At 31.0% G+C, this 23,635-nt stretch overlaps 3 protein-coding genes and 1 long non-coding RNA gene across 7 annotated transcripts; 1 reads left to right on the plus strand and 3 right to left on the minus strand.

Annotated features, from left to right (window-relative positions):
- Positions 1 to 852: 852 nt before the first annotated feature.
- On the minus strand, positions 853 to 2,519 carry LOC100813377 (homeobox-leucine zipper protein HAT22). Its single transcript, XM_003550591.5, has 3 exons — positions 2,045 to 2,519; positions 1,620 to 1,699; positions 853 to 1,359 (listed from the first exon to the last, which is right to left on the minus strand). The coding sequence occupies exons 1-3, from the start codon at positions 2,393 to 2,395 to the stop codon at positions 1,161 to 1,163; spliced, it is 630 nt and encodes a 209-aa protein (XP_003550639.1). The 5' UTR covers positions 2,396 to 2,519; the 3' UTR covers positions 853 to 1,160.
- A 7,702-nt stretch (positions 2,520 to 10,221) lies between these two features.
- LOC100808348 (uncharacterized) lies at positions 10,222 to 10,881 on the plus strand. Its single transcript, XR_003265223.2, has 2 exons — positions 10,222 to 10,411; positions 10,581 to 10,881. It is a non-coding gene; the product is annotated as an uncharacterized lncRNA (long non-coding RNA).
- A 182-nt stretch (positions 10,882 to 11,063) lies between these two features.
- LOC102661714 (uncharacterized) lies at positions 11,064 to 16,595 on the minus strand. The gene is made up of 3 exons (XM_006600399.4): positions 16,080 to 16,595; positions 14,743 to 15,984; positions 11,064 to 11,695 (listed from the first exon to the last, which is right to left on the minus strand). The coding sequence occupies exons 1-3, from the start codon at positions 16,562 to 16,564 to the stop codon at positions 11,089 to 11,091; spliced, it is 2,334 nt and encodes a 777-aa protein (XP_006600462.1). The 5' UTR covers positions 16,565 to 16,595; the 3' UTR covers positions 11,064 to 11,088.
- A 3,950-nt stretch (positions 16,596 to 20,545) lies between these two features.
- On the minus strand, positions 20,546 to 21,942 carry LOC100814785 (transmembrane protein 230). 4 transcript variants are annotated; one of them, XM_006600402.3, is made up of 3 exons: positions 21,644 to 21,935; positions 21,427 to 21,573; positions 20,546 to 21,128 (listed from the first exon to the last, which is right to left on the minus strand). In XM_006600402.3, the coding sequence occupies exons 1-2, from the start codon at positions 21,828 to 21,830 to the stop codon at positions 21,452 to 21,454; spliced, it is 309 nt and encodes a 102-aa protein (XP_006600465.1). In that variant the 5' UTR covers positions 21,831 to 21,935; the 3' UTR covers positions 20,546 to 21,128; positions 21,427 to 21,451. The 4 variants fall into 4 exon arrangements, with proteins under 4 accessions (XP_006600465.1, XP_006600464.1, XP_014624876.1 ...); XM_006600401.3 differs by having other exon boundaries at positions 20,546 to 21,131; XM_014769390.3 differs by lacking the exon at positions 21,427 to 21,573 and having other exon boundaries at positions 20,546 to 21,131; positions 21,644 to 21,942.
- Positions 21,943 to 23,635: the final 1,693 nt, after the last annotated feature.

The following is a 23,635-nucleotide window of genomic DNA, read 5'->3' on the forward strand; positions in this document are numbered from 1 at the left end:
GTATTGGCAGCACTTAGTTGGATAATATCAGGATTATGACTTAGCAAATCCCATGCATTTTCTCTCAATGGGCGGTAGCCATATTGTGACTTCCAACCTACTTGTGGGTTGGTTCAATCACCACCTTCAAGCACAAAAGAGATACACATCAACGCACACACATAGAATTGGTATTGTGGGGGTGCTTATAATTAAATGTGACTTGCATATATATGCCTTCTCAATACACGTGACCACGGACTACACCTTGATATAGTACTACAAAAATATTGACTAATATAATTTGGATCGTTGAGCGATATATATTAGTTAATAATAACGATGATCATTTTCTATTTGAACTAGGTTTCAAAACGTGTAATGATTTTCTCGATTGAAAATAAATTAGTTAACACGTTAGAGACCATGAAGAGAAGTATAGCATAAGTTATCGATATAGAATTCCAAACCTGTCAACAAGAAAATTGTAGTGAAATTTCGGTAGGATTTCCTTAGGACCACCCACCAATAATAAAGAAATATATCAAGACCTTAATTAATTAAATGTTTCTTATAGAACGAAATGAACTTATTCCTCTTAAAATTACGATGAACGTTAAGTTGGCTATATATTGATTTGAAGCATGAAAATACCCATCTCTCATGGATCACAAATATAAAACAAAATTCTATCTTGCTCAGATTCAATGTTCCAACTTTAAACCCATACCTCTAATTATTGGACTGACTCAGGGAATTGTTTTCTCTTTGAGTTTCAGCCATTCAAAAACTTATTCCATATCCGTACTAACACAGAAACACATAAATTAATTTGTAGGGAAAAAGCACAAAACCTATAAAGTATAAACAATATTGGCGAGTTAACTTTGATTAATTAGTATAAATTGAATCAATAAGTGACATCTAATTAATTACTGACTATGTATCTAAGCCGCCCCAGTTTTGTATATGTTTGTGATGTGGGGACCGGAGCAATATAATAATATGTACTGTTTTTCCTTCTAATTATAATTAGAAAGCTTTTGATACGTATGGTAACCGGTGCTTGATATATATATATATATATATATATATATATATATATATATATATATATATATGTTTCATCTAATCATATAGTAGAATCTCTAAAACTATGTTGTTGTTTCCTTCATCGAGCTTTAATTTACTAGTTTCTGGCACAAAGAACACATAGTCAGGGTCGCCGTTTTGGATAGTTGAATGCATGGTGGCGACGGTCCAACCTTAACTGCACGTAGTTCCTGCAATTCCTTCTTCAATCTTTTGTTCTCATCGCTTAGATTTTGACAGTGTTTTTTCAGCAACTCGCGGTTCACTTCTGTCTGCTTCAGTTTGGTCCTGAAAAGTTATTATATTCATTATTAGTATATAATAATTAACCATTACTGAAATTAAATGCATACACCATAGGTCGATATAGTCAACACAATAAATAAATTATTGGATAAACAAATAAAACCGTAGAAAACCCTGCTTCTTTTTTCTTTCTTTTTTTCTCCCCCACCCTCTTCCCAGATAATTAATGCAAAGCAACTTGATGAAGAATAAAGGTAGCAATAAGATCAATGAAACGGAAATTATATGCGATATTAACGTACCTTGCTCTTCTGTTCTGAAACCAAACTTCAACTTGTCTAGTTTTTAAATTCAATTGATCAGCAAGTGCTTGTTTCTGGACCTGCATGTGAAACCAAAACCAACGCATATAAAACTCCTCTTACCTCATGGTACAAAACAAAACGAAAGAACATAACTGATAAATACGTATGATACAAATGATCATATAGACAACAAAATAATTAATATATAGCGTTACATATATATGGCTTTTATTAACGACTTGCAGCGTGCAATTTAAATTAGTTTCCTTATATAAAATCAATTTATCGAAAATAATCCTAGAATTAATATTAACCCTATGAAATATATATCTAGTTATCTACACATACACACATATAAGTTCTTAGAAAACTATACTAATTAAAATGAGAAAAAGGCTTGTTGTATGTATATGAATGAATACCGGATTAAGAGTGCTATGCTGTTTGAAGCTGTTCTCAAGCATGGATGATTGATCCTTGGAAAGCCTCAGTTTCTTTCTGCATCCGTTGTTGTTGCTGTTATCAGAATCAGTGCTCTTTTCATTGGGGTAGTCGTGGATTCTCTCCAAGCTGATTCTCTCTACCTTATCATGATGATGATTCACGTTATTAACGGCTTTTTCTCCTTTTGGACAAAGCTCAAACGCTAGGTCTAGGCACACCACAGCCTTGTTCTCTTTCTGCTTATTCTTCTTTGGAACATGTCCTGATCCCAATCCCAGTCCCAGTCCCAAACATAGCCCCGCGATGCATTCTTCATTATTGTCTTCCATTAGAGAGAGAAAGAAAGAGAGAGAGAAGCGACTGAATTGTTGTATAGTCAAATGGGAAAGTTGGGTTTTATGAAAGAGGTGGATTTAATACAGATTTTATTGTTGGGTTTGGTCTTGGTCATAGAAATTCAATTTCAATCAGTTATTATTGAGCTACTTGCTTTGTGTAGAATAGTTATGGTGCTAATGTAATGACGACTCATATATTAAATGTAATGATAAAAAAAGTAAAAGCATGCGTTAAGATTGTGACCCCTCTTAGGAAACCAAAACTTTTCTTAATAATATTATTTGACAATTTTATTTTATTTATGTAAATTCTAAGACTGTTCGAGTCAGCTGATGGTATATTTCCCTGTACTTCCCTGTGATTTGCGTTGTCTTGACAAGTGGGTTCCAACATTCAAATTCATATCATGCTTTAAAAACTGTTATAATCGGCCAAAAGACCAAACAGGAAACTTAAACCAAAATATATAAACGAACAAAATATATAACTGTTAATCAGCAAAATGACTCACAATTAACATTCCCAGATTAGACCAGGCACACGTTCCATGTGTGATTTATTGGGACTATATATGAGTCTATGAGGGACATTTTAATAAAATGACTGTTATTAATTTGGAGTTAATGGTGTGGCAACTGAAAAGTTGACATAAACTCGAGATAAAGAAATTACTACACGTTTTTTTAAACAAAATTGGTGCATGTTTCAAAAAGATATTTACTGCAGTATTGATCACGATTTTAAGTTTTTGGCCTAAAATCGAATATTTTGTGCGTTTAAAACTAATCCAGTAAATATTCTTTTTTTTTTTTTTTGCCAATATGGATTGACAGAATTTTTTTTATGGAAGACAGCAATGGTTAAAGATAATTATTTAAACTGAATTCATTTAAATCTTAAATTTAACTTTAATCCATTTAATTCATTTATATTCATCATACAGATACTTAAGACAAAAAAAATGATTTTTTTTACCAATATTTATTATAAACATTAGCGCTTAAGGTTGATGTTAAAACAATAAATGTAAATAGTTTTTATCAAAAAATATTTATTACATAAGAAATATTAAAGTTATTTTTTCAATAAAAATCACTTTTCTTTTCCTAAAACGTCAACGGGATGATGCTAATAAAATCAACTTTTTTACAATGGAGGTGATATAGTTTTTCTTAAAGAAGGGTGGGGCCACTTATATAAAATATGATTCTTTATTTGAAAAATAAAAATATGGTTCTTATAAAATAGAGTTTTTTTTTTCTACAATTATAAATAGAGTTATATACGTTATAATATAATTTTTTACCCAAACATTGTATAGAATAATACTATCTTTTATCTTTTCTATAAGAAGTTTTTGTTGAGAAGTTTGTTTTAATTATTTTCACAATACTTCCTCGGAATTGATCGAGTACTTAGTTGTTTTCTCCTTAAAAAAAAATACACTTAAGTAAACGTACATAAATTAATTTGGTAAAAAAAAAATTAAGACAATGGTTTTAATAGTTACACAAATAGTTATAAATTACTATTATTTTAATTTGAGTATTTCACAATATAAATATTTATTATTATAATTAAACTTCATTATAAATATATCTTTTTTAATATCTAAATAATTTTGTAGTTACATTTCATAATAAATAAATAGATTTAAATGTATAAAATAGGTTATAGATTTATAATAAGTAATTTTAAATTATGATATAAGGTTATGTTTAATTATTAACAAACTTTTTTTAAATTATTGAAAGTCAATTTATTGATAAAGAAATAAAACATGACAGGATACAAAAAAAAAGTAATTGTCTTTTACTTTTAAAAAAAAGATTCGTAATTAAAAAGATAAGTATACGAATAAAGATAAAATAGTTTGAAATGGTTGAATGATAATTATTTTGCCAAATTATGACAATAATGTTTGAGATGCATATTCAAATTCACAACATAAAATAGATATTATTAGACGGTACTTGATGTAATGGTTTGGCCAAGAAGTCCACAACTTGTGGCTCTGTTGGTGTCTAATTGTTTTGATAAAATTTATATTTTTGTTGGTTAATATATATATATATTAATAATATCTAACTGAGAAAGTGAAAGGATCTCATTTTCCAATGTAGTTTATACATTTAAATTTATATTATAAGAGTAGATCTAACACTATATTAATTAAAATAACTAAATTTCTTAAATCTTATGAAATAGTTAAGAAAAAGATTTATATGTAAGATCAGAGGTAATAAATAAATGATATATTTATCTAATTAAATGTAATAATAAAATTATAACTCTAAGTGTTATACACATACAAGAAATATTTATCAATTATTAACGCTAAATTTGTAAAACTTGGACGTACGTAACACTTTTTTTAAGACAACAAGTATTCTTTGAGGGAAACAATCTTGTTTGATCAATATGAAAGACAGTTTTTTCTTCTTCTGAATATTAAACGTAATCGCAAAACCAATTTTAAAACTCAAAACTACTAACTAAATTAAAAAAACTACATATTAATTAATCTACAAGCAAGTTCAATGATGTAATTTGTTTATAATTGAGCACAACTTTTATTTTGAATATATTAATGAGTTTGATAAAAAAAATGTAATATATTTACATACTCGAATAATTGACAAATGCTTCAATTAATTTACACCTCCTAAGCATTAATTAGTGTGAATCGTGAGAGCTAATCAACTCTAATTTTGAGTTTATTTTTTCAGTTAAAGAAATAAGTTTTATAAATTAAAAAATTAATAAATTCATTCACTCGAATAGTTGACAAATAATTCAATTAATTTAATTACCTCTCCCAAGCATTAATTAGCGTGAATTGTGAGAGCTAGTTAATTATGCACTGCTAATTTTCTAATTATTAAGGTGTTGGACCAGACTGATCGAAATTTAGCATATATTGTGCACATAGTCAATTGCCGGATATTGAAGACAAATGATGAATATAGCAATAGTAGTGTTACCCAAGGCAAAGGCAAAGTGCTAGCTGCCTTAATCCATATACATGCTGCAACAACATTCATGCACAAAGCATTATAACAACTATTGAAAAAGAAAAACGATTTTCCTATCCATTAGTATCTTATATATATAGTCTAAAAAATCATCAAATAATCTTATAGTCTACATATGCATGCCTGCTGAGAAAGAAAATACTGCACTACAGCATCATCTGCCAAAACATCTCTCTTAGCTTACAGTAAAATATTAAAAATAGAAAGAAAAAAGTGTAACATTTTAATACATTTTTAACATAATTTTCAATGAAAAGTTATATTTATTAATTTCTTAATCATTAATCTAAGAATAATAACTAATAAAATCGAAAGGAGAACGAGGCATGCAGGTAATTCTGATACGCAATCAATGCTATTCTAGTTAATTTTTCAATAATTCCATCCTCACTTCGATCTGATTGTGACAGCTCGCAAAAGAGTTATAATTACTGATCGTGTATCGACAAATTAGACATAGGTTGTCTTTCAATTAAACAAATTTGATCTGCTCTACTCAATTTCTATACTAAAGGGATTGAATTGAGAAACTAAATGAATCTCTGTGACCGTGATACTATATGTTTTCATGAATCGGGTACTCCATGCAAATTGTTCAATTACTTCCTAATTGTACAAACCCAAATTGAAAAAAAATCATAGTGTGTTTTATTTAATATACACGAAGGATATATGGAGCATTTTCTTCTAATCATACACTAGTAATAATGGAGATGTTGGAGCTATTAGAACGTAACGTAGAGTTATATTATATAGCATGCAGCAGCAACTTTTAGCACAACAAATTTCATTGCAGCTGGCGGTACTGCTGCCTAACTGCCTGAGATAAGGTGGTATAGCTAGCCAGCCAAAATATAGTGCCGAGCTAGGAGTGGTACCATTTTTGTTAGGATACTTTCATCAAAACGTCACTAGCTGTTTAAAAAATACATGCCACGTTGCCAATTAAATTTCATCCCAAGCATTTCAAATTTCATAACTTAGAGTTTGATAATTCACTCGATGAACTTATAAGTTCCTTTAACTAACTTATAACTTAATTTGACTAAATAACTTTTGTCGTGAATGAAAAATTATTATGTAATTCAATATTGTTATGATTTTCTTTTATTTCTACTCAGATTTAATCGAGTGTTGTTTTTTTATATAAATTAAAAATATTTAAAAACATACTATTACATAAAGTTTTATTAGAATTATAAATACATGGTGTGATGGTGATCCTAAACTATCTTACAATTTCTTATTGTGGTCATTGTTTCTTATGACTTGTTTTTTTTGGTAAAATCACTATAGCTTATAAATGAAATGAAATTTTCAGAAAAATTAGTAGATTTTATACCTATTACACTATTTTAATTTAAATATTTATTCTTCATTCTATTTTGTTTCACTCAACCAAAATAACCCTTACTTCTATGTCCAATATCACCCAGTAATTTTTCAAGAATAGAACATTACTAAAAAAATTGTCATTTATTAATGGATGAAAGAATATTAAGCATTATAATTGTGAAAAAACAAAATAATCGTTTTGCATCCGAAAAGGTATTGGATTAGTGGAAAAACTAGGGCTGAGGACTAAGATGAGAAGAGTGCATCAACTAGCTTCACATCATCAATTATCCTGAATAAATAAAGAATAAAAAACAACTAATCATAGTAAATTGTACATAACTACTTCATTAGATTATTAATGACATAGTAAGTCATTGGATTATCCTGAATAAATAAAGAATAAAACTTTTTTAGTAAACAAAAAATACTGGGACCAAAAACACTAAAAAAAATGTCTAAGGATAAAAAATAAAAAAACTCAAAAAGTTTACGGAACACAAAAATATTATACCCAAACTTTATTTATTATTAGTAGAATGAGTGATAGAAAAATTCTAAACGAGGATTTAACATTGTTCAAAAAGTAAATATTGAATGACTTTTATAATTTTTTTATAGACTCATGCTAATTAAATGTTTTTAAAATACTATTTTCATTCTTAAATTATGGTTGTTTAAGGTTTTTATACACAAATTAAGAAAAATTTAAACTATATAAATTGAAAAAATATTATCGTTTTCTATTTTACAAATTTCTATATTATTTTCAACTACTCTATTTATAGCTTAGTACTCCAATTTATAATTGTACCTCTAAATTAGACATTGATGGGATAGTGTTCTTTTACAATGCAAATGATACTGAGTAATTTTTTTTTATACAAGTACACTAAGAAGTAGTATTAATACTCCACTTTATATACTATACCTTTTGAAGATCAAAGTTAGTAATTTATCTTTTTAATTATTTATTATATGTAAGGGTATAATTGTAAAAAGTGAACAACATTATGTCTTAATTGAAATTCTAAAGTAATCAAAGTTTTTTTTTCTTAGTTAGATATAACTCCCATGGATAACAAAATTTCTCTAAGTAATAACGCAGTCGTATACTCATGACATGAATTTGAGATTACTATACGTGATTAAGTAATCAAAGTTTTGAAATAATAAAATACTAGGACAACCAAAATTTAAGAATGAAGGAGTGCTAAAGGAGGAGTAATAAATAAAACATTTTCATTGGAATCTCAATAAGTTTATTGGAAATGAGGGAAACTTCTCACTAAATGTTTTGTATATGATCGGTTAGTGTCAAATATAGTGAAAAATTATATTTTTACTGAGTGTCGTTAACTGCTGGATTCAAATGATCGAGGATATGAAATTTGTTCGAAAACGTAATGAGGAATTAGGAAAAAAGTTGCATGTTATTATAATAATAGTAATTAAAATATTAATAAAAAAAATTATTGATAATCACAGTTGATGTTTTACAATTACAGTGGAAATGTGTTAATTATATTTTTTTTTATAAAAACTTTTTACTTTTGGTTTTGGACCAATGCCACGGTCCAGTAAGTCACTAGACTGGGACACAAAGTAATAGCCAGAAATTGTTCGATGTTTGAAGACGGTATAATTGTATTTATAACAACATTTCTGACAAATAATACGATGTTTGAACTATATAAGTTTTTAAGCTTTTTTTATCAAGTATATATGATCAACTGGTGAAGTGTTAATCTTGATACGGTATAGCTAACAGCTAGAGGCGATGAAAAGTTCAATGGCAGTTAGTGTTAGTTTATAATAATACTCAACAATTATTGTTATTGCTATTGATTAACAGCCAAAGCTAATGGATATGCTATCTAAGTATGTGATGTTTTACTAGTTGATGATTAGCACACCACGGGCCATGATGAGGGCTTGTGTTTTGGTCCACGTTAGGTAACCGACTCTTCATTTGGTCCATGTGGTGTAGACCCTAACTGTACAACTCATGTCTCCCTCCATGTTTCAACTTTTCAGTTATAACGTTGGTGCATGTGGAAAGATTTACGTTCCTTAGGTTGTGGGTTGCATCCCTCTGGGAAAATAAAGAGCAAAGGTCATAGAATTTCATAAATTAGTCCATGCACTTGTTCAGCTTTGATTTTCAGACTTCATTTTATACATCAAAATTAGGGGAAGTGTTCCCTTATGTTGTTAACAAACAACAATGGAGTTGTCGCTCTCAACCCCAGTCCCTTTCAGTATTCAAATGAAACCTAGACATAAACACGACTACTCAATCTAGCTACCTCCTCAAATTTGGATACATGACTCAATAAAGGTTAATTATATGAATTATTGAAATTGTTAATGTGTGAACACCTTCTTAAAGACATAGATATTTCAATATTGGCTTGACCTCTTGGGTTAATTTGGTTCTTGACATACATTTCTTTTAATGAAACTAATAGAATTAGTCAGCAAGAGTAGAACGGATATGTTGGTTACCTGAAAATGAAATGAAGTTGATCTAGTTCTGCTATTTAGTACACCAAATCATGGTATGAATTTGCATGAATACACACGTGTATTTATTTTATTGGTTATTTCGTAATTTAAAAAGGACCAAAAAAATAAAGTCAATAATTTGACAGAAATCCGGGGAAAAGTTAGTACATGCTTTTCCTGCAATATTTTTCGTGACACTGATTTCCAATAAAATTTGGGTACTGTTTGAAGAGCATTGATCAATGCATAGAGTAATAAGTAGTGTATGAGAGAGGAGCGTTATATTTCTCCTTAGTTGAGATGGTCCACAGCCCCCAAGCGCCAAATCCAAAAAACAAAGATAGTCATGTGGCAACTAAGATGTAGCTCAACTAGGATGGTCCAAGTACAACAAATAGACGAAAGAATAGGAGATTTAGTGTTTATAGGGTACGCCTTGACTAAATTACAGCAACCAACAAGTGTCTTGAGATGCCTACAAAATCTGCAAGATATTGAGAAAGGGTAAGATATCATAGAAAGATAGCAGCCAAAGGATGACATATCACAACCAGTCTTTATTGTTGAGGACAAAACATGAGTTGATGATGTTGCAGTGTGGTTTCATTTGGCATGAGACATTCACGTGATCTAAACATCTTTTCTTTCTTCACTAAGGAAAAGAATAGGCATTAGTAAAAAAATAAAAAAGGAAGAGAATAAGCCTCTTTCACAATTTTCATATCATGACTCATGAGAGAGGCGTACGAAGAATCAGAGATAGGGAGAGAGAGACTAAGGCTATTCCAACATAAGCACTAGAACCGTGGGCACGTAGGTTTAAACATGTTTCCTCATCTCCTTGATCAATAATTGCATACACTTTCTCTTTCTCTCTCCCCCCATCACTTCCTTCTGACATGCACTTCCATCTCTTCTATATATTGTTTCAAGTAATCAACAACTAGCCCGCAAAACCATATTTTCATTTTTCAGATTGATTACAGGATGAGTTCTTCTATCTTCCTTCTATGTTGCCTTCTCATATTTTCTTTATATTCCCTCTCCCAACACACAGGCTACTCTCTAGATGCTACTCCAACACGGAAGTTGAGCATGCCAGCCCCTGTCCACGACCTCAAAACCCAGGTACGTTAATCCCCCAATTGAATCTAGAGGACAGTAAATAGGATGTCACACACTCCTAGAAGGCACAAACCAAACTTTCATCTACAAGCCTTTTCCCCTCTACTACTACTCATAAATATGCCCATGCAATTGTTTATCATTGTTTCCACTGATTCCTGGCACATGGCAGTATAAAATGCAGGGAGCAGACAAGGCAATGGAAAGTACCCCTGCAAACGAAGATTCCATGACACCAGAGTATAACAGCAACAGTTACAGTCCCCATGATCTTGTCTTTCATATAGATTACCATGGAGTAACAACTCATCCAACTCCTAAACATCCCAAACCATAGGCTGCAACTTTAGTTTTGCAGCGCGAGAGATTTATTCAAATATGTATTCTTGTTTTTATCAATATATAAATATAAATGAAATGCGTTGTGTGGGAGAAAAAAAAGGTTTTGTTTATATAATTGAGCTGATTTCATGATGCACTATCATTGCTTATGTAATTTGCTCAATACATTGCACATACTACTAACTTGTAAGCTATAGCTTACAGAAACATACTAAACCTGATGAGTTAGCTGCTAAGGCCCTATTACATATTGATGTCAATCATTCCGCTAGGTGAAAATGATTTCATATATTCCACGCTAAAGCAATAAAAATTAAAGAAAAATATAAACAGTAGTATTATAATTTATCGTGAAGTGAAACCATTCCATTAATATATTGCCTTCTAGTATTTCTATACTTCTGAAGCAGCATCCTGTGACTAGTTACAACTTCTTCAAATACCACCTCAGTACAAAACCTTGACTTCACATTCAAAAAAGCAGCTTCTAATTTATCCTTGTGTTGGGCACATAAAGAAAGTAGATCTTCAATCATGAAAGATTTATTGGTGTTGCTTTCACTGCTGGTTTCTTTTTCCATACAAAGAACCCAAAGCCATCGGATTTGCTGGAATGGATCTTCATTTTTCTGAATTGCAACCTCTATGCTACTCAGAACTTCCATGAATCTAGATTCAGAACGAATTTTGTCAATTAAGTAGAAAAAAGTGTTTCTCTGTCCCTGAAAAAGAATATTATAAACAACTGGTGGCAAGGAAACTGCAGCAGTCAAGCATGCTTTCCTAAAGCTAGGATCAAAATTGCCAATGATCCCAATGGCAAAATGTAACAGATTCACAGACACAAGATGAAGTTTTTGAGACAAAATATTTGAGCCATCATAACACAGTCTTTTCTGGTTTTCACTCCAGCAGTGAAGTGCAAAATGAGCTACTCCTCCCCACCTGTGTTTAATGACAAACACACATAATGAGCGAAACTCAGATACTTAGACCATCAGAGATAACAAGCTTTTCATTAAGGCTAAAATATTTTGAACTCGTAAGTAAAAAGTACAATCTTGCATTTATAGTAATGCAGTTGCACCATTATTGGAGTGTATGGTGCCATGGACGAAGAACTTCAGCATTTCTAAAATAACTGCATAGTGCTGGTTCAATTCTCATTCAATGCTTCCTATTTATCAAACTGAGTTTCTTATTACTTTTTTTAATCATATAATTGAATGTTATGATAAGGGTTTAGATCACTTTGCAGTTCTGAAAGAACTGCAAAGGATTGGCATCCACAGCGCTATAGTGCTTGTAATCTCTTCAATCACCTCACTCATTTGGAAGTAAGAATATCAATACGGGGCCCAAATATAACTTACAATCTATCAATCACAAACAATCAAAGGAAAAGGAATTTTTAAATAAAAAAAAATCATGAATTAATCGGAGGGCCTAATGAATAAGCAATCTTCCAAAAGAAAAGAAATCCCATTATAACATATCTCTATAGTAAATCCCAGCTTCAATCTCCATGTGGGATTGAGGAAAGACCAACAAGAAGATGAAAGGTTGATAATTTTATACTCATCCTTATCAATAGGGTAATAATTGACATAGGCATCATTATTATTTAAAATACTAGAAAAAATGGTCCATGAACCAGCTTTCCAAAGACATGTGTATAAAAGCCTGCTCCTATGTCCTGCAGACTTGTCTAATTTTAATAATTGATTTTAGTGTGGGTCATTCCACATGCATTGCTTCAGTCTTCTGCTTCAAAAACAAAATCTACTAAATAATTTTTAATCGGTCAATATAGAGCAATATACACATTCAACTTGAAGGAATGAAAATAATTAATATAGAAAATGAAACAAAAAATGTATTCATAATTTTTCTCTGAAACGTTAACATGGACATCAATGAAAAACATGAGAATTAATTGCTATGAAACAAGAGGTGTTAGATGATTTTGCTGCAAGCAATATTTTGTGATGTTAGAACAGACCAAACCCTGCCAGTCGTAGTGGTTCAATCAATATTCAATAGGTTGTCCTGTACTCCCATGGCTATTTGATAACCAGCCAATCAAACTTACAGTCAGGAGCAAAGCAGCTATACTTATTTAGGAATTCAAATAGTATAAATATTTAATATTTATAAACTTTTATTGCCGATTTAATTAAAACTAGAAAAAATAATTCATTTATGATTTATGGGGGAGCAGCTGGCCCCTCCCCATGAATGTAGGCCCATGCTTATCGCCATTGTTCATGGACTGAAGGACCTACTAGTGCCATTTAGTCAAAAGATGGACCAGATTTGACTGGATAGGAATGAGAACATCAAGACGAAACCACTAGCATGACAGTTTATTGATTCAGAATTTTGAAAACAAGCATGTTTTCCAACGATAGTGGACCAGGACTGTTAACTGTGTAGTGTAATGAAGATAATACTTTCCTTTTTCAGAACATAACTTCTAATTTCCCATTGAGAAAGAGAAAAAAGAAATCAACAGTGATATTATCAATTATTTGTGAAATCATTTGTATCATGGAATTAGATCACTCTTAGCATTAAAAATATCAATTAACTGCATTCATATATGCACAGAATAGACACATTCTATTTGACAGTATACAGAGGAGCTTCATCCATGGGCATGGAAGATTGCATGTGAGCCATTTTCTTGCTAGCACCAAAACCTGCTATTCTAAAATGGCAATAAATAGGATTTTGTAACATCATAATACATTGAGCATTTGAGCTAAGCCCAAATGTGGCAACAACTCTCTAATAGTAAAAAAACAAACATTGAAGTGGCCAGAGAAAAAGAGAAAAGACAAAATCACACCATGTAGGGGAAACTCCAAGATATGGCAATAACTTTGGAAGGATTACCTCCATGTTTTCCACATCCTATTTTTGGTGTGATTCTTTTTCATGATTTTCTATTTTTGAGAAGAGATATTTTGAAAACAAGTTCAAGCAATCCATGAGATTCGTAATCCTCAGCAACAGCATCCTTATTTTTACTGTCAGACACTGACCACATGTTTGTTTGCCATTCACAGCCAATGGAAGATACACATTGGTTACAGGCCACTTAGTCCAACCACCAATTCCAGGCATAGGCCTCCTTCCTCTGGTGAATGTACACAAGTGCTTGAATACCTAGATGGAGGTCACCAAATTTATTAACAAAAAGGCCCACTAATCTTCAGCAGCAGATGTTTTTGCTAATTCATTCTCTTGGGTTTTATATATCATTCCTTCTGAAGGAATTCTTAACGTCATGGAAATTTTAGACTCTGCTTAAATTGTTGAGTTATTTTCCTTTTCTTTTAACTTTACACAATCCTTACATTTGAATGACTACTTAGCTATCACACTATAAAATGGAAGGGTGAAGTATACCAAATCAAAGTTCTATACAATCCTGAGAGAGGTTGAGATTCAACCAATACATAAATATAACTGTTTGCGTACCTATAGCTCACTTGTTATTGTAAATATAAAGCTTTAGAGTTATGTTCTACTTATAAATAATGCAAATGGCATCATGCAATTATGGCACAGTCACAGTTGCAGAAAGTCTATGATTGATAAAACATGTAAAATGATGCCTCATATATATATATATATATATGGTAAACTCAATTATGTTTCTTCCTACCATGAATGCATTTCTGTACTAGAATAAGAGAGAAAGGGGCAGGTTCAGATTAAATCTTACTACTTACGTTTGACCATCATCTAGTCAAACGTCGCCAATTTCACAATATGCAGAAAAGAAGAATTAATAGAATGTACCGCCACACTCTTAAATTATAGAACAAAAAACAGAAAAAAAAAAAAGGAGAAAATAAAATTAAATAAAGGGCCGTAATAAAATTAATAAAGTTGTAGCTGTAAAAGAACAAAGGGAACCTTCATAACCAAAGCATATTGTACTTGAACCAATAAAATAATAGTTGAAGTTAACCTTTACTTACTCGAAAGGAGGTTCAACCTCAATACTAAGGGTAAGGTGCAATGAGAACCCAGGAGAATCATCACTAACAGCAGAGCTTGTATAAGCTTCATGAGGAAAACCTCTGGGAATATATAATACATCACCTTCCCTGAGAAAGAACTCTCTTCTACCGGCTTTTGTACAGTCAATATCAGAACCAAGTAAACTATCATATAAGCGAGGTAACAGCTGACTGGGTGGAGAAAATATAGTCCACTGCTTTGAACCGAAAATCTGGCATACAAATACACAGTGATCATCAAAGTGACAGGCCAAGCCCTGGGAATTAGGGGGTGTTAAGTACAAATTGGCACCCACTGAGGGTTGGCCAAACATAAGTGCTAATGTATCTGCAATAGCTGCAATGCTCTGATAGCGAAACTCCAGACCACGCAGGGCAACAGTGTAACCCTCTTTATATGCTTGCCCACATTTTAAGACGTCATCAAAAGTAAAATATAGAGGTTCCTTAATGCAGCCTGAATGAAAGCTCTGAAAGTAATGCATCTCTTTTCTCAATTGGCTCTCTGTTTTTACAACACGTATATCCTGCTGGTAGATTATAGGACAACCCAGTCTATCTTTCACCTCATTCAGAAAATTGAGTATGTTTTGTTCATCTGAAGCAATAGGGAAACAAGCCACTAGACGTTGAAGAATCGAGGAGAGAAGGGAAGGAACGCTCCTATTCCAGTTCAAAGAGTGAACAAATGCACCAAACATATCATGCATATCTGGATCCCTCTTGGTCTTCGATAGCAGAAAAGGAGAAACCTCCCAGTAATTTGATATAAAATCTTCAAAACTAGTATCACTCGCACCAAAAAGACCTCTTTGAACAACTTCAAATGACAAAGAGCCAGTAGGTTGAGAAGCATTAATGGAAAGCCTAAAGACGCATTCTGCAAGATTACTAACAGCAATGTTGCTTTTATAAAGACGCCCTTCCTTGTTACATTTCCTAGCACCTCTGATCACCTCTTGACCACTCACTCTCACCCTAATCTCTTTCAAAATTCTCAGAAATGCTTCAGAAAGACTTTGTGGGATACTCTGTAGCTGCTCAACTTCACAGGCATTGATAAGAACAACAACTGCAGTGAGAAAAGCCAATGACAGTTCATCTTCCTTAATCCCAATCTTAAGAGAGGGAAGACTTTCATCACCCTCAGACCATAAACAGACATATTCTAAACTCTTGAAAATCTGAAGAAACACAAACCTAAGGAATGTCAATCAATTGTTTAGTCATCCATCATGTACTCAATTTAATAAATTTTCAAAACCTAAAGCGACGCAGTGTAAATGGTTACTTACATTAGTTTGTTCAACGCAGAAAACTTGAGCAATTGTCGTTGGGCGAAGGTGGTGGTGGAAAAGTCCAAAACGGCATTGCAGGCAGATAGCAGAACTTTTCTATTGCGACTCTGCAACAGCGAGATTAGTCCCTCGACGGTTTCAGAATCGGAAGCGATCTCCTCGTTGGCGTCGAAGGAAACAAGCGAGGCGGCGCCGATGATGTCTGCGGCGGGGCACGCGATATCGGAGCCCTTGGAGCGGAGTAGGGTTGGGAGCAACGCCAGAATGGGCGTCAGCGAGGTTGGCGAGAGAAGAAGGGAGCGGCGAAGTTTGAATAGGCATTTGTTGATGAAGATAACAGAGTGGGGTGTGTTGGAGAGAGATGCGAGTAACAAAGCGAAGATGGCATTGGCGTCTGAGGAACGGAGACGGTGAAGCTCACGCGCCGAGGGTTTCTGCTTCCTTTTTCTCTTAACTCTGTCTTTCTTCTTCTTCTTCTCCATTCTTCTCGCCCACGTACACAGACGTTCGCTCCTTTTTGGTTTTGACTTCTTCACCATGTTTTTATTTTTTTCAAAAATATTTTCTAGAAATTAAGTTTTGAAATTTTTGGTAATATTATTAAATATTTTAGAAATTGGTTTCCAAAAATATTAAAACTTTCAAAATTTATTTTAATAATAATAGGTAAATGTTGTTGAAGTTAATTTCTAAAATATATTAGTTACATTCTGAAAATTAATTTTCAAAAGTAAAATATTAAAATTTTTAAAACTTCTAAAAGTTAATTCCACACTCATACAACATGAATCCAATAACTGAGTTATATGCCAAAAAACAAACAGATTACACACATTATAGAACATCATTGATTTACTCTTCCATGTGAATGAGACACCTTATGCCCTCCCCTTTCAGCATCTATTCAAATGCCTTGTCAATCTCTGAACAGACTGAATGATAAACTTGTCTAGTTCAAGTTCCTGCATTTTTAACACGTTGTGTAACTTGATGTACTAAAAATGAAGCAAGATATTAGAACTAGTGTGTTTGGTTTAATTAGTGGTAAAAAATTGTGGTAAAATCACCCCAAGATATTTGTTGTTTCAAAAAGTCATGATGACTTGAACTCATCTTATTATCAAACATGCACTACGTATTTAACCAATCTTGCTTTTATATGGCACAATTCCAACGTAATCATAAATTTATAACCAATATGAATATGCTGTTACCGTTGTCGTTCTGGCAGATGCAGTAACCATTGATGTTAGTAGTACAATAATATGATTATGCATAGTTATGAGTAGTGCTCCACCGGTTGCAGCAGAAGTTATACCAATTGATGGTGCATTACTCGTAACTAGGCACAATGATGTTGTAGTCGACATTGTTGCTCCAACTTCAAAATTTTATATATATATATATATATATATATGCATGTGCAGGTCGAATTAGAAGATTCTTGAGTTCTCTTCTGGGGAAAATTGCAGAGTTAAGATCTCCACGGTTGATTTAAATATCTAGTCACAAACTACTTTAACAACGAATAATACTATATAAAACGAAAAGGAATTAACCAAAAATACTAAAAAAAAGTTAAAGATCTCACTTTGCCCCGTGTGCCCGATAAAGCACAATGCGGATCCTACAAGCTTTGTGTTGGATTTGGTGTACTAAGTTAGAGAAGATTGCTAACTACTAAACATGTTCAAACTCAAATTTTCCAAGCTATGGTTTAATCTATCGGGAAAAAAAATTATCTTATACTTAAGTCATGGACTCATGCAGGTACGAAATCTAAAATCATATCAAGACAACTAAATCGTGTTATTTATAAATGAAGCTTCAGATGAGTTATTTTACCTTTATCTCAATCCGTTAATGAATTGATACTTTAAACACGATTGAGACGAAGAGATTTGATAGATATATAACTAAATTTGACATCCCATAGTTATAACTTAAAATTTAAGATTTATACTTATAAATCTTTATTTTATTTATATTATGTAGAATATTTTCATTCTTAGAAAATATAACACTTCATCTCATATTTATACTCCAAATATTCTAACCCTAAAATTAGTGGAAATTCTAATAAAGCACCAATACAATAAGATGGTCATATTTAACCGTAAGAATAATTGTCTTTCTGTACTCATATTCCTTAGTACGTAATGAACTTATTCCTTTCCAGAACCCGAAACTTTGTAGTTGAAAAATAATATACAGAATTCACCGTATAAAATGTTAACTTTATAAAAATATATCGTACTCCATTTAGTTTAGAAATTACAACCATTGATATGGACAGGATAAAAACACATGCTATACTATGATAAAGAATCATTCACCATCTTGTGCAGATGTACTTGTGTTATCTTTAAGTACCGCTGTTCGCAGCGAACATATTCCTTCGTCACTTGGCACTTACTTTCAAGCCATCAGTCTATCATTGCTTCTTTGACCATTCGATCTTGGCACCTTGCGCAGTTTTTTTTTTTACAATAATTAATGAAATTTGAAGCTTCGTAAAAGCAGATAAATCTCAACGTAATAGGAACAGGTATCATACATATTCTATTCTGTTAAAGTATTAATATAGTATCACAGTGGTATTCGCGTCGTCGTCATTAGTCATAACTTTTCAAGCTATCAAAGGCTCTTTGACGTCATTTACCTTTAATTTATCCAAGGTATCAAACTGAACTAAGAGTTTTGGAATCAATGCCATATGCATTAGCTTTTCGCAAACTGCAATTGTAACCGTGTATATACCATGTTTTTCTCATTTGCTTGTGTTAGCACACTACTGCATAGCACAAATATGGAACCGGATGGTCTACAATTTCAAAAGAAAATGCACGATTAAAATTAAAAAAAAAAGATAATTTTATCATATAATAAAGTAAATTGAATGAATGACTGTTCCGCTAAAAACCATAGAGGATCAAAATCCCATATTGTATCGTCCACTAAGCCAACTATCATTTGTGGTTTACTATAAGTGAATTAATGACTGTTTTATTATTATTATAATATATTTTTTAACCATGTTATTAGTAGAAAAATTTAGATTTTATTATTGACTAATCTTTGTTAGAGAACTTGACCATCATGTTTAGTAGAATTCTTCCATTTCAATCAAATTTTTTTATTCCTCAAATATGAAATCTTACTTAAGGAATCGACTCTAATATTATTTATTCTAACGACTTATTGATACTATTTTATATGAAATAAAGCAAGCAATTTATAATAATAAAATGGGTTATAAAAATAATGTATTCACTTTTCTATTACAAATTAGTTGCTTTATGCCATAATATAATAATAATAATAATAATAAAACATATTATCATTAATTCATCTATAGTTAAACCATTAAATTATGAAATAATATTTTTCCCAGTTTAACGGGAATTTTTAAAAACATTGGTTGTATATCCTAGTCCTGATAAACAAACATAGATACATGCGACTTGAGCTAAAATGCAATGACTTAAGTACTTCATCTTCGCTGCTGGCCGTTACTAGCCTTGAATATCAGTTCGATTGGTAGTTATTTTGTTACTTCTTGCACGTTTTTTTGGTACAATACTCTTGCAGTCTTGCACTTATAATTGGTATATAGTGTTTGATATTAAAATTGTTTAAAAAAACCCAGATAAGTGATCAAAACATCCATGGTAACAATGTCATTTCTGCATCATATTTACAAGAAAAATCATATATGGACACCTAAATACTAATTGATGCGGAAAGAAAGGAGGAGAAATGTAAGTATAATAAATTATACGATGTAATAAAGAAATTATGAGTACTAATAAAGTGTTTGATACCCTTACTCTAGTTAAAAAATTTGCAGTTCGGCTACCAATTTATGTAAGTCTGAAATTATGTTTCTTTCTCTTTTTTTATATTAAATGAGAAGTGAAATCTATTAAAATTGTTAATTTTCAATAAATTTTAACTAATTTAAAAGTATTCGAAAAAAATATTAAAGAAAGTGTCGCTAACGTTCTCTTTTTTATATTATTATTATCACAACTTTCTTTAAATTGAATATTTGAATTTGATACAGGATACGTAAGACAAAAAATTAGGAACGCAATGTGCAGGATTGTTTGAGAGAATTTAGTACTTTGTCATGAATCATATTCAAAGGAATAATACAAGATGGAGAAGGCCACTTTCAGTAGGAAAAACTAATTAATGAAAAAAATTATATCCAATTCTCGACATCTGAATGCAAGTAAACAAAAAAAGGATAATAACCTTAAACACGCCTAAAAGAAATCTCTCTAATCAGTCTTCAGAAAGAATCTGAAGAACCCGTACATTGGTTGTTGTATCTGTAGTCAGTAGTCATACGGTTATACATTCCACATAATCAAATCAAATTCTTTCCCAAAAAAGTGGCTGAATGCAAATAGCCTTTGTTAAACTTGGAGCGAAATCGGATATTGCACAAACCAGGTTCGTTAAATGACAACACATAAGTACGCACTAGATTTTAAAAAATGGTGCACAAATGTTGTTTCAGCCGTGACACTTAAGGTTTTTGGAATTACTACCACCGAAATTGTGGCCACATGGCCACATTAGTCTCATTTGTTCAGAATTGCCCGCAACATCAAAGATTGCAACAAAACCACGATAATAATTTAAAACCTTGCATAAGTACATAGACAGGAGGTTTATACATGTCCCAATCATACCCCTTTATCAAAGAGGAAAAGATGCAATTGCCTGCTATAGACCCAATTTCAAACTTCATGCTCCTACAAGTGAGAGAGGTAACTTGAAATAATTTTGATACCTGTTGTCCACAAAATGCACAGACAAGAGGTAATAGAAAAGGAAAGGGAGGAGAGTAGGGGAGGGGAGGGTACTAGTATGCAATCCGCGCAACTTACTTATTGTAGTGTGGTAAGTATAGACTACATAGCAAAGTGAAAAGGCTAAAATTCAAGAACCTGCCTCCAACTATACGAGTCATGTGCACCCCTATGAGCTTTCTTAACTCACCAAAATGTGCATAATTAATCCTCATAAGGGGATCTTCTGCACATTAACAGAGGGACAACATGCATCAGCACGTTTTTGTGAGTTTCAAAGCAAAATATTTTTTTGTACAACAACGTAGGGAGTTTTCTGAATGTTAACAAAGTTAAAACACATCAAATAAGTCAATTGTACTAGGGAGATGATCTTATAAAAGTAAATTTGACTAATGGAATCAGAGGAGGAAGATTGATTCTGTAAAACAAAAACAAAATCTTAGCAAAGTAATACATATACTAGTTTAGAGCAATGCAAGCAATATAAATAAGAAGGTAGAAACAGAGAAGATCTATACATAAAGGTGGTATGTTAGAGCTGAGCTATACGGGAGGTATGTTAGAGAAAGAGAAGTCTTTGTATCCTTTGTAAGCACAATAGGCAAAGCGCGTATAGTAGAAACCCGGAATGAACAAGAGTGTTCCCAGTATCGCAAAGAACAGACCTATACATAATTGAATAATTATTATAAATTGTCACAGTAATTCTAAAATAAAAGGGATCGATGTTGTTACCGTGAGCGGTGTCGCCGCCGACGTGATTATAGGCCATGAGGGAACCGATGATGATGGCTAGGGTTCCGAAGACGAGAAGGGAAACGGCGAGGGAGATCTCCTTGATGGGTGCCTTGTTGCTCACCGTGTACGGTCCATCCATCATTATGTCCTCATCTGAAATCGAAAACGCGTGATCCACGTACATTTTCTCTACCTCTCGATTCAGAAACACCTGCGTCTGTTTATTCAATTCTGTGCACACTTGCCAACATTGTCGTGTGATCAAGGTCTAATATATTTATTAGGGACGATCATATCCTATCATGTTTATGTTTGTATTTACATATACCGATACAGTATTATCTATAATAATTTATTTATAGTTTTTTAGATAAAAAAAAAAAACAAGATTCCACTTTATGATTAAACAAATTCTTCCAATAAAATTAGTAATACTTTAATAATATAGTCAAACAAAATACCACATGCAATAATTTATAGAATATGACATGTAAATGGAACTCAAATGTGGAAATCAAACAAACTAAAAAATGAAGAAAATAAAAAATATTACTTACATATAAATAAATAAGATAATTTTTCCTTATACAAAAAATAATTTTAATAAATATAAAATGTAATTAACTTTAATAATATCACTAACTAATATATAATTAAGTACAATATAATTATTAAATTTGATAAATAAATATGTATTTATTAGAGATGTGACTTTTTATACGAATTTTTTTAAAAAAATTATTATTTATATATATATATATATATATTAAAATATAAACAAAAAAATTATTTTTTTATCATTATGGTTTAGAAGAATTGGTTTATAAAATATATCTTAAAAAAAGGAAATTTTCATATATATATATATATAATGATAAATATTATACTAATTTATCTCTTGATTTTAATATTTATTTTTTATTGTAAATTAATAGTTATAGATTATTCAAAATTCAACTATATATTTCTTAAAAAAATATTCTTGTTCATAAAACATATTTTAAAATACTTTAATTAAAATGCTCATTGATAAATTTTGATGTATGTTAACGATTAATTTAATGTAATTATTTTTTTACAGAATTTAATCAACTTTTACACGTTGAGTTTTTATTTTAGGCATCTAATATGGTAACTTGATTTTTATTTATTATTACACATAATTGAATGAAAAATTAAAACCACTAAATAATTATGCTGAAATAATAAGTAAATATTAACCTATTGAAAACTATCAGACATTACTGCAGATAAATTAACAACTTTGACTCATGATTTTAACAATTACTTTTTTTATAAGTTGGTGATAAATAAAATACTATAGTAAATTACATGATACCCCTTGTGTTTTAATTTAGATTGCACACGTTTTTTTTTTCTATTCTTATATTATTTCTTTTAATTATTTTAAAAACATTACACTAACACTTTTCATCTTTTCATATATTATCATACTTATCTTTTTAATTGTTTAACAAATATTATATGATGTACCTTATAATAGAGTTATTGTAGATGTTAAAAAAATTATGAGCAATATCAAAAAACTTCAATGAGAATTAGTGTAACTGAAATATTTCAATGTAAACAAAAATATCTCACTAATATTTTAACTTAAACTTAATTATAATAATATTTATAATTTTAAAATTCAAATCAATCAAGATGCAATTATTCTTAAAATTGATATTTAGATCGATCACGTAATTTATGTATCGTGTCATTAATTTAATAAGTGATTAATTCCATTCGATTTTATGATTTAACTAGTGAGTCAAGTAATTAATAATCCGATCTTATTCAGTCATTTTTATTTTTTCTTTTGTTTTTAAAATTATTGATAATTAAAAATGTTTAATTATATAATTAATCCCTTAATTATAATTAAAATTTTAATTAAATCCCTTAATTACATAAAAGGTTCAATTGTCTAATTATTTTAAAAAACACTATAATCATTTTTTTTCTCAGCACCGCTAATTTTGATTG

This window comes from Glycine max, chromosome 17, assembly GCF_000004515.6.
Source record: "Glycine max cultivar Williams 82 chromosome 17, Glycine_max_v4.0, whole genome shotgun sequence".
NCBI lineage: Eukaryota > Viridiplantae > Streptophyta > Magnoliopsida > Fabales > Fabaceae > Glycine > Glycine max.

What these genes read in the sequence shown, in the direction of transcription:
- LOC100813377 (XM_003550591.5), bottom strand. Translation starts at nt 2,395, where the DNA reads ATGGAAGACAATAATGAAGAATGCATCGCGGGGCTATGTTTGGGACTG. An exon ending in AGCATAGCACTCTTAATCCG is followed by an intron (nt 1,700 to 2,044) that starts GTATTCATTCAT and finishes TTTCACATGCAG; the next exon opens with GTCCAGAAACAAGCACTTGC. An exon ending in TTTCAGAACAGAAGAGCAAG is followed by an intron (nt 1,360 to 1,619) that starts GTACGTTAATAT and finishes ATAACTTTTCAG; the next exon opens with GACCAAACTGAAGCAGACAG.
- LOC102661714 (XM_006600399.4), bottom strand. Translation starts at nt 16,564, where the DNA reads ATGGAGAAGAAGAAGAAGAAAGACAGAGTTAAGAGAAAAAGGAAGCAG. An exon ending in TCTGCGTTGAACAAACTAAT is followed by an intron (nt 15,985 to 16,079) that starts GTAAGTAACCAT and finishes GACATTCCTTAG; the next exon opens with GTTTGTGTTTCTTCAGATTT. An exon ending in GAGGTTGAACCTCCTTTCGA is followed by an intron (nt 11,696 to 14,742) that starts GTAAGTAAAGGT and finishes CATTAAACACAG; the next exon opens with GTGGGGAGGAGTAGCTCATT.
- LOC100814785 (XM_014769390.3), bottom strand. Translation starts at nt 21,830, where the DNA reads ATGTACGTGGATCACGCGTTTTCGATTTCAGATGAGGACATAATGATG. An exon ending in CGGCGGCGACACCGCTCACG is followed by an intron (nt 21,132 to 21,643) that starts GTAACAACATCG and finishes GTTAATGTGCAG; the next exon opens with AAGATCCCCTTATGAGGATT.